The sequence below is a fragment of the Ruditapes philippinarum genome, unplaced genomic scaffold (assembly GCF_026571515.1).
Source record: "Ruditapes philippinarum isolate M1 unplaced genomic scaffold, ASM2657151v2 ctg692_1_1_1_1, whole genome shotgun sequence".
Taxonomy (NCBI): Eukaryota; Metazoa; Mollusca; class Bivalvia; order Venerida; family Veneridae; genus Ruditapes; species Ruditapes philippinarum.
This window is the reverse complement of record NW_026853387.1, coordinates 242,498-256,909: the sequence shown is the minus strand read 5'-3', so window position 1 is coordinate 256,909 and position 14,412 is coordinate 242,498. Positions and strand designations below refer to the sequence as shown.

Sequence of the window (14,412 nt, the reverse complement as noted above, 5' to 3'; positions counted from 1 at the left end):
TTTATAAGGATTACAAACCGCTAATTTAGAATAATTTTGGTTTTCTTCAGGCACTAATCTTATTACTTTCTTCGGGCCGAGGGGTTACACGCTACTTTAGTAAGCGAGAGGTCTGAAGTTAAAATCACCAGTTTAAGGCAGCTCATGTTGTTGTTTTTTGTTTTTTGTTTTTTAAATTGCTTAGGCCAAATAAACATTGAATTGAAATATCAGTGTTGCAATTAAGCCTTCTAGCCAATTTACCACAGTTATAACACTGGTGGCACTAAATAACAGAAACAAATGACATTCAAAACCTTTCTGACATTCTGAGACCCAAACAAATTCAGCGCCTTCTGTGCTTTGATTATTAATGCATTGTTCTTTAGATAAAATGCATTTATCACATATCTGTGCCGTTTTTGCGACTCCGTAAAAATAATTTTAGAAGGCCGTGCATATATTTTGTATGTGACCATAGGCGCGTCAATGAAAAACGGGTTCTTTTTCACTTCAAACGGTCTGAATAGTAGGAACATGTTTACATGTTTAATAGCCCTAATGAGGGCCTTTCAAGTACAAAAAAAATGATATTTTGCTATCAAATACGGACAAGTGACAGGATGAAGGATTATCCTTAAAAGTGCGTTATGGCAGCACAATCAGGACGTCCTCATCTATTTTTCATAATAACCTTGGGAGTTAATATGGATTGAAAATAGTTCTACAAACGTGGTTTCAGATGTAAACCTTATTATAATGGAAAGTTGCAAACATAAAGCCCAGACCCGATATTTCAAAATGTCACGGATTCTTGTGCCCAAACTCAGAAATATGTCCTGGAGGTCTGATGATATCTTTTGTTACTGCCAGTGTGTTTCTTGTGCTTAATTACGACACGTTTAAGCGTATTTTATTATTTGCTTAGTGTATAAATCATCATGAATTAGGTGGACTTGATATATTGAAAAAAAGCCAACAACTCTTGTCATTAAATAACTATATGTTTTTAATGGTTTAGTTTCTAAGCGTCAGTTAGACCGAAATATTGTATCTGTGAATTATTATTATTGTGTTCGAGGTCCTTACCCGAAGACTTACGGAAAGGGCCGATAAGATGCGAGTTGATGTCAGCAATGATCTTAATTTTTTAACAACTTCCACTTTTTGCCGTATATTAAATGCAGGGGTTACGTTTATTTGTTTCAATTCAATATCTCCTGAGTAGCTCAATGTTGAATAGTCAAAAAAGCCGTTTACAGGATCCTGCGACATGTTTTTATTTAATTAATTCATATTTCAACTAATATATTTGAAGTTTTTATGCCGATTCGCAAAATTAATTCAATGGGCTTCGATGTGAAAATGCCTATGGAAAAGCGAATGTAAAACGAGTATTCAAATGAATATAAATTAGCCGAAGTTGCAATTTTCTCTCCATTTTTTGTTTAGATATAGCAATATTTCAACACCGGAGCTACATTCATATGTAGCTTCGGTATTTCTAAATCAAAACGAGTTGGCCAATGAAACTTCGGCTTTCTAACATGTGATGGGAATTTGAAGGTTGTGATTGGCTGACTTCAATATGAGTCAGGCAAAAGAAGCGGGAGCTCTTGAAGCTTCGGAAATTTCCAAAAAACGCTCAAAATTTCGAAAAAAAAAATGTAGGTCCGGCATTTTATTAGCTGAGACCATAATATTATTATCTTTTTATGGATACACAATGACATACTGACCATTTATGTATGGAAAACCAAAGACTATCCTTATATATTAAACCGAATTATCAAATATTAATTTATTTCTTACGAATATAATGGAAACCATTTTATAATGTTTTATGCGAACCAAAGTAGCAATATACCGAGTTGGTTATTACAATATATGATACCAATTATTCAATATATGGAACCAAAGTAGCAATGTATGCGAACCAGGTGTCCTTATATGTAAACCAAATTATCAATATATTAATTCATTTTTACAATATATGAAACCATTTCATCCCTGTATTGAACCAAAGTAGCAATATATAAGTTGATTATCACATTATATGATACCAGATCTTCAATATATGGATCCAAGTAATCATGTACTGGAACCAGATGCCCTTATATGAAACCGAATTATCAATATATTAAATCAATTTTACAATATATGAAACCAGTTTATCAATGTATGTAACCGAAGTAGCAATATATAAGTTGATTTTCACATTATATGATACCAGTTCTTCAATATATGATACAAAGTAGCAATATATGGAACCAAAAATGTCATTAATTGACGGACTTTTTTAAAGGCTGTATTCTATCCTTGCACCGGTATTACAGTTTCGGCGCCAATATTCCTTGTTGAACTGTCAAAAGACCAGCGTGCTTCACTGATTGCATAATGCACATTTTCTAAAAAGGAAATATTTGAAATTTAACGTCACATTCACTTAAAATGGGCTGGGCAGGCAAAACTTTATCGTTATATATGTAAGAGTTGTATGTCATAACTTAAGCTACTGAGTCGTACTGACCATTAACAAAAACATTTTTAAAAAATAAGTTCATCTCGACATTTACCTTTGATCAAAAATGGGCATGGCCAGTAGGACACATCAATGTTAATCTACTCACAAAGGTTAAAAATAACCAGTCAAATAATAATTGATTTCATGATAAAGTGTATGCATTGTAATAACAGAACCCAGTGACCTCGGCCTTTGACGTGTTGACTTGAAAATAGGCTATTTTTCATATAATGAAAAATTGCTATCATAGAATATAAAAATCAACATATATACTGCTTCTCTGGTCCCATACATTAATAAAATGGTTTCATATATCGTAAAAATGAATTAAAATATTGAATAATTCGGTTTCATATATGCGCATCTGGTTTCCATATTATGGCTTCTTTGGTATCATAATATTGAAGAACTGGAATCATATAAAGTGATAAAAGTCAATATTGCTCTTGTTCCAAAATATTGGTACTTTGGTTTCCATATCAGGACATTGATAATATTTGTTTTCTGGTATATGTATTGTTGGTAAAAATGAAATTTCAAAATAATATATTTAATATTCGGTTTATTATAATTCATATCAGGACATCTGGTTCCATATATGGCTACTTTGGTTCCATATATTGAAGCATTGGTATCATATAATGTAATAACAATTTATATATTTCTACTTTGGTTTCATGAATTGATACATTGGTTTCATATATTGAAAAATGAATTAATATATTTAAAATTCGGTTTCATATAAGGACATCTGGTTCCATACATTGCTACTTTGGTACAATATATTGAAGAATTGGAATCATATATTGAGAAAATCAACTTATATATTGCTAACTCGGTTTCATACACTGACGGTATGGCTTCATATATTGTAATTGTGGATTAATATAATGGATTCCGGTTTTCAATTCATATATAGTCGAAGTGAACTTATATATTATCCAGATGGTTACATAAATTGAAAAAGAACAATATCAAACAGCCATGGCTTTCCATACCTTCTTATTTAACTGGAATCCATTATATTAATCCACAGTTACAATATATGAAACCATACCGTCAGTGTATGAAACCGACGTAGCAGTATATAAGTTGATTTTCTCCATATATGGTTCCAGTTCTTCAATATATTGTACCAAAGTAGCCATGTATGGAATCAGATATCCTTATATGAAACCGAATTTTCAATATATTAATTCATTTTTCAATATATGAAACCAATTTATCAATTTATGAAACCAAAGGAGAAATATATAAGTTGGTTATCACATTATATGATATCAAATCTTCAATATATGGTACCAAAATAGCCATATATGGAACCAGATGTCCTGATATGGAACCGAATTATCAATAATTATATTAATTCATTTTACAATGTATGGAACCGAAGTAGCAATATATAAGTTGGTTATTACATTATATGATACAAATTCTTCAATATATGTTACCAAATAGCCATATATGGAACCAGATGCCCTTATATGAAACCGAATTATCAATATATTAATTCATTTTACAATGTATGGAACCGGAGTAGCAATATATAAGTTGGTTATCACATTATATGATACCAATTCTTCAATATATGGTACCAAAGTAGCCTTATATGGAACCAGATGTCCTTATATGAAACTGAATTATAAATATATTAATTCATTTTACAATGCATGGAACCGAAGTAGCAATATATAAGTTGGTTATCACATTATATGATACCAATTCTTCAATATATGGTACCAAAGTAGCCATATATGGAACCAGATGCCCTTATATGAAACCGAATTATAAATATATTAATTCATTTTACAATGTATGGAACCGAAGTAGCAATATATAAGTTGGTTATCACATTATATGATACCAATTCTTCAATATATGGTACCAAAGTAGCCATATATGGAACCAGATGCCCTTATATGAAACTGAATTATAAATATATTAATTCATTTTACAATGTATGGAACCGAAGTAGCAATATATAAGTTGGTTATTACATTATATGATACCAATTTTTCAATATATGTTACCAAATAGCCATATATGGAACCAGATGCCCTTATATGAAACCGAATTATCAATATATTAATTAATTTTACAATGTATGGAACCGGAGTAGCAATATATAAGTTGGTTATCACATTATATGATACCAATTCTTCAATATATGGTACCAAAGTAGCCATATATGTAAACCAGATGCCCTTATATGAAACCGAATTATAAATATATTAATTCATTTTACAATGTATGGAACCGAAGTAGCAATATATAAGTTGGTTATTACATTATATGATACCAATTCTTCAATATATGGTACCAAAGTAGCCATATATGGAACCAGATGCCCTTATATGAAACTGAATTATAAATATATTAATTCATTTTACAATGTATGGAACCGGAGTAGCAATATATAAGTTGGTTACCACATTATACTATACCATTTCTTCAATATTATGGTACCAAAGTAGCCATATATAGAACCACTGTGTTCTTATATGAAACCGAATTATCAATATATTATTTCATTTTTACAATATATGAAACCATTTTATTAATGTATGGAATCAAAGTAGCAGTATATAAGTTGATGTTACATTCTAAGATAGCAATTTTCATTATATTGAACCAAAATAGCCTATTTTCAAGTCAACAAGTCAAAGGCCGAGGTCCTTGGTTTTTGTTATTTCAAAGCATACACTTTTTCATGAAATCAATCATATTTGGCTGTTTATTTTTAAACTTTGTGAGTAGATTAACCTTGATGTGTCCTACTGGCCATGCTCATTTTTGAGCAAAGGTAGAGCACCATAGGGAACGTGTTACAGTATCGCGTTTTCCGGTTACAGTATAGAATTTTCAAGATGGAGGATTATTTATGAGAAGAGAGGTAGGTGATTTTTATTCCGGTCCAAACTACAAGTAGTTTAGTTTCTAAAGGATATTTTTGTGCTTTGCTTGTAAGGAAATGAATCCAGTATCTAGTCATATATTTCTTCAGACCCTGCACCGCAGATTTATCTCTATATTGTCTCAAAAATGTGCAGTTTGACGTTTTAAAAATTTGAGTCGAGAGACCAACGCATTTTTCTCCCATTCCGACATTATTTAAGGATGCCTAGATAAAGTAAGTCTACAAAACGTTAGGCTTTGTGTTTAGAAACGTTTATAAAAGTAAATGACCAGTTGAACCTATTTTCCTGTTCGTCAAATGCGTTTGAAAAAATAAACAATGTTACAGTATAGAGAGAGGTGAATTTTGCAGGGTTACAGCATAGACCTAGCGACTTTGATCCTATTTCGTTACAGTTTATACCCAGATTTCTGTTACAGATACTTGCCAGATTTGACTCATAGCATAGTTCGTGGATGAAATAACTCATACCTTTCTATTTGATACATTCTTGAAAGATTGTGTTGCTTTTTTTCTTCAGCAGAAAAGTTATAATTTGCTATTTTCCTTACTTTAAGTTTCAGATTGAGACTTTTTGCAGAATAAGTAATGTCCTAAGTAAGGACTGTTTTCACGACAACAACAGTAACTTTTATGAAATTGTATGGAGAGAATGATACCATTACACATTATAATAATGCCAAATAGTAATAAAATAGAGAAAAAAACAGAATACTTAACAGAAAACACGGAAAACATGAAAATGTTGCATTTGTTTTGAACCTGTTCATGGACGGTTGTGATAACTTGCACGCAAGCTACCTTCCACGACTCCTAGCACCGGCTCCAGCAGAATTCACATTAAACATGAACCGGTAAACTTTTAAAAAATTTAACATCTGTGGATATGTTAATATGGCGGTTATCATGGAACCTTCAATGTGACACGTTATTGCCATTCCATGAAAAGCGGGATATATTACCCCCAGGTTAAAAATTGCGTGTCCCCTAAACAAGAATACAATGAGTGAAACTAAATAAAATGAAATTTTGAGAGGGAACCGGAGGTTATTGAGCCTGCATACCACAGATAAGCTGTTAAAAGACACCATTAAAAAGCAGGCAATACCCAAAGGGTGATAAAACAGTATTTAAGTGAGAAATACTGCAACATTAAATTTTATTTTAAGTTGGAATTTCCATCTACAATAAAGTATTTTGTAAGTATTTAAAAAGGGTTTGTTACGTTTGGCTTTCTTGGATTTTAAGTTTCAAAGACACTGAGGTCATATGAAAGCATTCGTGCTTTAGTGTAAAGAAAGGCCCCAGATACCCTTTATGAAACATTTCAGACACGAGCAGGCAGCTGACTAGAATCACCGACCTTCCGTAAATTAGCTTGATAGATTCCCCACATACAAATTAAAGAATCCAAAGTCATGATGGGATTTCAACCAAGATGACCTTATCCCGACTAATTCACTATGATGTATCTCCATCAGACTCACCGGAGAAGATATTGTAACTGTCTGATCTTAATTTATACTCTATAACTTTCAAGATTATTTTCTTTTTCAGAAACATGAAAACTTCTATACAGGATGTCTGAAATAAACAAAAAGACTTTAAATTTAATAATGACAAAATAATCGTAACTTCAACAAAAAGCATTCGAAATGACGCCATGATCATGATTTGATTTGAATGTTTTTGGTTCGAGATGAGAAGGATCTTTAAACATTGCCTTTTTTCAAAATCTATGTTTTGGGTTTTCTTATCCCCGATTGCAACCGAAACCATTTGAACAACTTTGGTAGAAAGTCATGTAAATTTCATCACATTAAGTCAAGTAGTTACTGAGCGGGTGAGATTGCACACACATGTTTACGACAGACGGACGAATAGCCATCGGGCCAATAAGGTCACAGAGATTTAAAAGTCTATGTACTTTTCATACATTTTAGTATATATAGAAAATATCGAAGTCTAAGCTGTAACCGAAATCTGGGTATAAACTGTAACAAAATCGGATCAAAATCGCTAGGTCTATGCTGTTACCCTGCATAAATCACCTCGCTCTATACTGTAACATTGTTTATTTTTTTCGAACAGGAAAAAAGGTTCAACTGGTCATTTACTTTTATAAATGTTTCCTAACGTAAAGGACTAACGTTTTGAAGATTTATTTTTTCTAGGCATGCATAAATTATGTCGAAATTGGGGGAAAATGCGTTGGTCTCTCGATTCAAATTTTCAAATCTGCACATTTATGAGACAATATAGATATAAATCTGAGGTGCAGGGTCTGAATAAATATATGACTAGATACCCGATTCTGTTCCTTACAAGCAAAGCGCAAAAACATCTGTTAGAAACTTAAGTACTTGTAGTATGGACCGGAATAAAAATCACCTACCTGTCCTCTACACAAATAATCCTCCATTTATAAAATTCTATACTGTAATAGGAAAACGCGATACTGTAACACGTTCCCTACGGTGTAGAGGTGGAGATGAACTTATTTTTTAAACAATTATGTTTTTGTTAATGGTCAGTACGACTCAGTAGCTTAAATTATGACTTTGAAACTTTACATATATATATAATGATAAGTTTTGCCTGCCCAGCACATTTTAAGGCCAAAGTGAATGTGACGTTAAATTCAAATACATGTATTCTAACTTAGAAAATGTGCAGTATGCCATCAGTGAAGCACGCTGGTCTTTTGACAGTTCTACAAGGAATATTGGCGCGAAACTGTAATACTGGTGCAAGGATAGAATATAGTTTTAAAAAAAGTCCCGTCAATATAATGACATTTTGGTTCCACGCATTGTTCATTTGGTTCCATATATTGGAGAAGTGGATTCATATACTAGCAACCTATGACAATATATTGAGGAATTGGTGTCATATAATGTAAAAAATATTATTATTATTATTGGAACTTCAGTCCAATACATTGACAAAATGGTTTCATATATTGTAAAAACGATTTAATATATTGATAATTCGGTTTTATATAAGGACATCTGGTTCCATATATTGCTATTTTGGTATCATATATAGAAGAACTGGTATTATATAATGTGATAATCAACTTATGTGTTGCAACTTTGGTTACATACATTGATAAACTGATTTCATATATTGTTAAAATGAATTAATATATTGAAAAATCGGTTTCAAATAAGGACATCTGGTTCTATACATAACTTAATTGGATCCATATATTGAAGATCTGGTATCATATAATGTGATAATCAACTTATATGTTGATACTTTGGTTCAACACATTGATAAAATGGAATCACATATTGTAAAAATGAATTAATATATTGATATTTCGGTTTCATAATGGAACACCTGGTTCCATAAATGGCTACTTTGGTTCCATATCGTGAAAAATTGCTGTCATATAATGTGATAATCAACTGATATATTGCTACTCTGGTTCCATACATTGATTAAATGGTTTCATATATTGTAAAAAAGAATTAATATATTGATAATTCAGTTCCATATAAGGACATCTGGTTCAATACATGGTTACTTTAGTACCATATATCGAAGAATGGGTACCATATAATGTGAAATCAACTTATATGTTGATACTTTGGTTTCATACATTGACGACTTGATTTTATATATGGAAAAATGTATTAATATATTCATAATTTGGATTCATTTAAGGATATCTGGTTCCATATATGGCTACTTTGGTACCATATATTGAAGAATTGGTATCATATATTGATAAAATCAACTTATATATAGCTACCTTAGTTTCATACACTAGCGGAATGGTTTCATATATTGTATTTTGGATTTATATAATGGTTCCGGTTTAATAATAAAGGTGTTTTCAATTCATATATTGTCGAAGTGAACTTATATGTTATCCACATGGTTACATTAATTGAAAAAGAACAATATAAGACAGTCATGGCTTTCAATAGTAAATGAATACAGTATGCGCTGTTATTGTGTTTGGCACTTGGCAGATATGTCAGCTTTGATATATATGCAAATCTTGTCATTTACTTATTATTATGTCCAGCAACTCTGTCATTTACCTGTCTTATCTTGTCATAAATTACCTGATAAGTTAATTAATTTACTTTTTTGTCATCTTCTTTTTCTCAATACCTCATTTATGTACGTTACTTTTTTCATTGACTAATATATACATGCGCTTTTCTTTTCATTTACTTTATTTGTAAGCTAATCTTGCCATTAGTTGATATTCATGTATACCTATATCGTTTTATTGCCTACATGTTACATTATCATTTCAGGTCAGAGACATATGATAGAGGACTTTGCTTTAACTGATATTATACCTTCCTCTAGCTTTTATATTACGTATGACGGATCGCTTACACAGCCTAGCTGTCAGGAAACAGTCACGTGGATTATTATTAACAAACCTTTACGCATAACTGATCATCAGGTATATGATGTGCTTGTTTTCTTTTAAATTTTGTTCATTCACACATCATATTTGAAATTTCATCGCTTGAATTAAAGTTTTCTTTTTCAAAAAGAAGACTTTCATACCATTTTCCTCTATACGCGCATGCAAAACAGTGTGGATAATGACGTTATTAACGAAATACTATTTAAACATATTTTTAACATTTTTAACAATACAAACGCCGTTTCCCTAAATATAGAGCATTTTAGAGGTTAATTTAAGAAAGTTATATAATTTTGTCAATTAAAATTCTTAAATATATCGCGTGATCGCTGCTTGTACGTAAAGAAACGCTCTTAATTTCTTTTTTGGGTATTTAAAGTGTTCAGTGTTTTCCTAGACCGTCCATTGGAAAGTGCAGATAGAGCAACATGAGATTAAAAAAATTGAAATGAATATATATCACTTTTGCTCGTATCTCCAAATACAAAAATAAACAGAAACATTTCATGCCAAACCAAGGAAACAAATGAAGCAAAAGAAAAAACATTATCAAATTATTTATATATATATATATATGAGAATGTTGAGCTTGTTTCAATGTGTAGTGCAGTTTGTGACTGTATATAAAGCTGTTCTGAAACCATCATTTTTGTGATGGTGGATGAGCAGTGGCTATGCTTTCATGACTGTTCTGCTAGGCGCTGTGCCGTAATTGGACTGGCATATCGATGTGGTGGTATGTGTGTATATATTCTCTCATTTCTATCAATTTATCTGCACACTTGTATCTTAAGTGATCCCACGCAGGGGAAAGTATAACTGTATTGAATTTAATTATCTCCCTTTATATATACTTTATCTGTCTAAATTCATTGTATCCTACGGATCTACTTGATCTTACGTGATCCAGTTGACTTTCGGAAATAGATATATAGTTCTCTGGTCCCAATCAGTGAAGAAGACAATAAAATGTCATCGTTGATTTGTGAGATATGTTAACAGAGAACAAACTCTATATATGAGAATGTTGAGCTTGTTTCAATGTGTAGTGCAGTTTGTGACTGTATATAAAGCTGTTCTGAAACCATCATTTTTGTGATGGTGGATGAGCAGTGGCTATGCTTTCATGACTGTTCTGCTAGGCGCTGTGCCGTAATTGGACTGGCATATCGATGTGGTGGTATGTGTGTATATATTCTCTCATTTCTATATATATATATATATATATATATATATATATATATATATATTGTTCATCGATTAGCTTTATATCATGCATAATACTATTTTACAAAATAATAAAAAATGTATTAATTGGCACAAAACAGTATAATGTACATGTATATAGTAAATGAAAATTTTACTATAATGTTAAATTCATATAAACACATAAAACATATTACAGAGTGTGTGTTCTAAATGTAATGTGTTTGAAAATCTAACGTAATTAGCCTTTGCTACCATTAGATTGTTGATAATTATCCTTATTAACAAGCTGTCGAATTTATAATCATTTCAAAGGTATACTATACTCATATAGTTCTTTTAGAAAATTATATATATTGTAAGTTGTGAATTATCATTACAGATAGCAGCGTTACGAGATTTGAATAAATGGAGTCAAAATGAGCATGATAAAGGACCATTAGTAATTAATAACTTCCGACCACCACAGTCTTTAAATAGGCGTCCTGTAAGAACTAATATAAGTCCACATGTTGAGGTAGGTTTACTATGTTATGTTAATATTGAAGCGATCTTCTGCTTTTAGTTCTTTAAGTATATTGTATACAATATACCAGTAATTATATGAAATGACACAGTACTTTGATCTCTTAGGCTAATGGTATTCCTGTCAAATGACGTAATATAAACATTTTTTGAAAACATCAAAAAATATTTATCGCGCTTACAGTACTTAATAAAATTACACACTTTTCAGCCATTTCTTTATGTTTTATTTGTTGATATTGACACATTATTGTAAATCGTACAGAATTTATTTCATGTTTTCCCTTTTTTAAATTTTGAATCGAACCATTAATCTACGGGTCTATTTTGTACATTGTTATAAAGTGTCCTTTTAGTTTTATCATAATCTTAACATAATATGTTTGTGTTTAGAGTAAAGACTGTGCAGTCAAGATCACAAAATCGTACAGAGGTGAATATTTATATACATTATTAACTTTTAATAAAAAGTGTCTTTGATCTTTTTTTTTAATTGACAGCTTAATCGTTGAAATTTTCAAACATCAAATTCGCACAATACTACATCGCATAAATGTTGACCTATAACAATAACCATTACCTATCACAATAATATTGTCTTGCTGCCTTATGTCATTTATATTCAGATAATCATGTCTAACGAAAAAACAATCGTATTTTTAAAATTGTTATGTGTTACCGAACTGCACTCGTTTTATTTTCTAGTGAATAGTCGTCTGATAGGGTTATGACAAAGTGTTGAGCTAGAGAAGTGCCTCCAAGTATCTGCTTATAATACATTCGTTTAGGTTTGTAGCATAAAACAGTACCATTTGTTAGTCAATGTTATAAAAGATTATATAATGAATAGCAACAGGCTGACATATATATCATTTCATGCAAAAATTATATATATCTTATTTGAAGATTAAGACTTTTATAAGCATTGTAACATGATAAACAAACAACATGATATTTAAACTTTACTACATCTGACATTAAACAGATATTATATTGTTTTTTAAATAATTTAGATAATTTCATTACTAATCGACAAGTTTTTAGGTTATTTTTTTCATATTTTATTAACAATATGCGATGTCAGTAATAGTAAAAAATGTATTTTAAATGCAATGAAGCAAATCATAGGTAAAACAAAATTACAAATTTACTTTCCAGGATATTCGTATGGTGCTTAGATATCTAAAACAAAACTAGTTCAACTGCTGTATGTACAAACTGTGTATCAGTATTAATTTTGTTTATTGTCAACATAAGATACGGATGTGAGGCGGAAGTTAAAATTGTCAAAATCACGTGTCTGGAACGTTAAAGAATGTCTAGAAATTGCCTTAGATATGAAACCATTGGTAGACAGGAAACGAAAGAACTGGAATATAATAAGTGTATTTTTAATAGTGCTATGCAATGTGAAATAAAGCGCTTTGTTTGTACACGTGTACATAAAAAGTACGTTAGCCTTAATATGTATCATATACAATTTAGCTCTTTATGGTGATTTACATATATATATATATATTGTATAAGAATATTCATTTTTAATAAAATGGCAGACAACAAATACTGAAACGGCATAGACAAATGATGCACTACTTAATTATAAATGATAAATACAAAAATTGGAAAGAAAATAGCGATAATAATACCAGTTATGATTATTTTGAATGGGACATAGCTGTTAACATTTATCATTCTTTGAAATAACCTTTATTTATGAATTAACGTATTAACCCATTTACATTTCAGTACAGTTTATAAATAATTATATTTAAATCATCAATTGTCCCACAATTATATAAATTTGTATTCTTTTAAAGAAAACAACAAAAATTTAATTCAGGACAAATGTTATTCAGGTCAGTTTATTCTGAAATATATACGATTGCCATTGTACTTAAGCGCTCAATTTAATTATTCATGCATTTGCAACTGTTATAGTTCAATGTTGTTTTTTATATTCGAATGGGATCGTTTAAGTGCCTCCATTTAGCCATCATGGTGGATCATAATATAGAAGTCGCCTGACTTTAATTCAATTTGATTAGATGTTTTAACACAACTGCAATTGTTTTGTTCACAAAAATTAATAAAGCAAAAACTTTTCTCGTTATACTTGGCGGCGAGAAGGTATCTTTTCATCTATTGAAAAACATGGGTTTTTTATTAGACAAAAATTAGTCAGGAGAAAAAAAATTCAAGCATTTTGAGAAAAGAGACAAAATGACAAAAATGGTATTGTCTTTATGAAAACAATAAATTGATTTGTGTTAAAATATATTATCAAATCGTCGACTTACACTTCACGATCGCACTTAACGGAGGCCATTTTACGTTTCCGTAAATTCGAATTAGTGTTAGTTCTATTTTTTGCTGCAATTGTATAAACATGATTTATAATCTAGTTAATGATGTTGTAGTCTTTTGAGTAGGTACATGTTTATTTTATATATAACACATGATTATGTTTATTAGCAAATGAATGAGAAGTCAATTTCACAACATTCAATAAAAAAATTTGACTTCTGTTATATTCAATTTTGTCAATATTCTATTAAGTCTTTCTTTTTTAAATCATTATACGTTTTGTAAGTAGAATCGCTGTTTGAAATGTGCCATACACGTGTACAAATAATAATTAAAGGTATATGTACATTGTATCTGTCAACGTCTTTGTTTTTCAATCAAACATTATTTATTTATTTAGTTTCATAGTGATTAAAATAAGCTAAAGCGTTATTTCCAAATGATATTGATAATGAAAATGATATTATTAAATAAATATATCATTTCTGCAGATCACATTTTCAAAGGCACAAGGACTACGAGACATAACGAAAAAAAAAACTGGTAGAAATATTTCAA

General features: G+C 30.4%; 1 protein-coding gene across 1 annotated transcript in view; it reads left to right on the top strand.

Annotated features, from left to right (window-relative positions):
- LOC132736728 (carbonic anhydrase-related protein 10-like) overlaps positions 1-14,207 on the top strand; it is a 46,604-nt gene extending 32,397 nt beyond the window's left edge. The window contains exons 7-11 of the mRNA XM_060723926.1: positions 9,698-9,852; positions 11,408-11,542; positions 11,944-11,983; positions 12,256-12,338; positions 12,709-14,207. Of these exons, the coding sequence (XP_060579909.1) occupies positions 9,698-9,852; positions 11,408-11,542; positions 11,944-11,983; positions 12,256-12,281 (356 nt within the window). The 3' untranslated portion in view covers positions 12,282-12,338; positions 12,709-14,207. The remainder of the gene's footprint in view (positions 1-9,697; positions 9,853-11,407; positions 11,543-11,943; positions 11,984-12,255; positions 12,339-12,708) is intronic.
- The last annotated feature ends 205 nt before the right edge of the window (positions 14,208-14,412 follow it).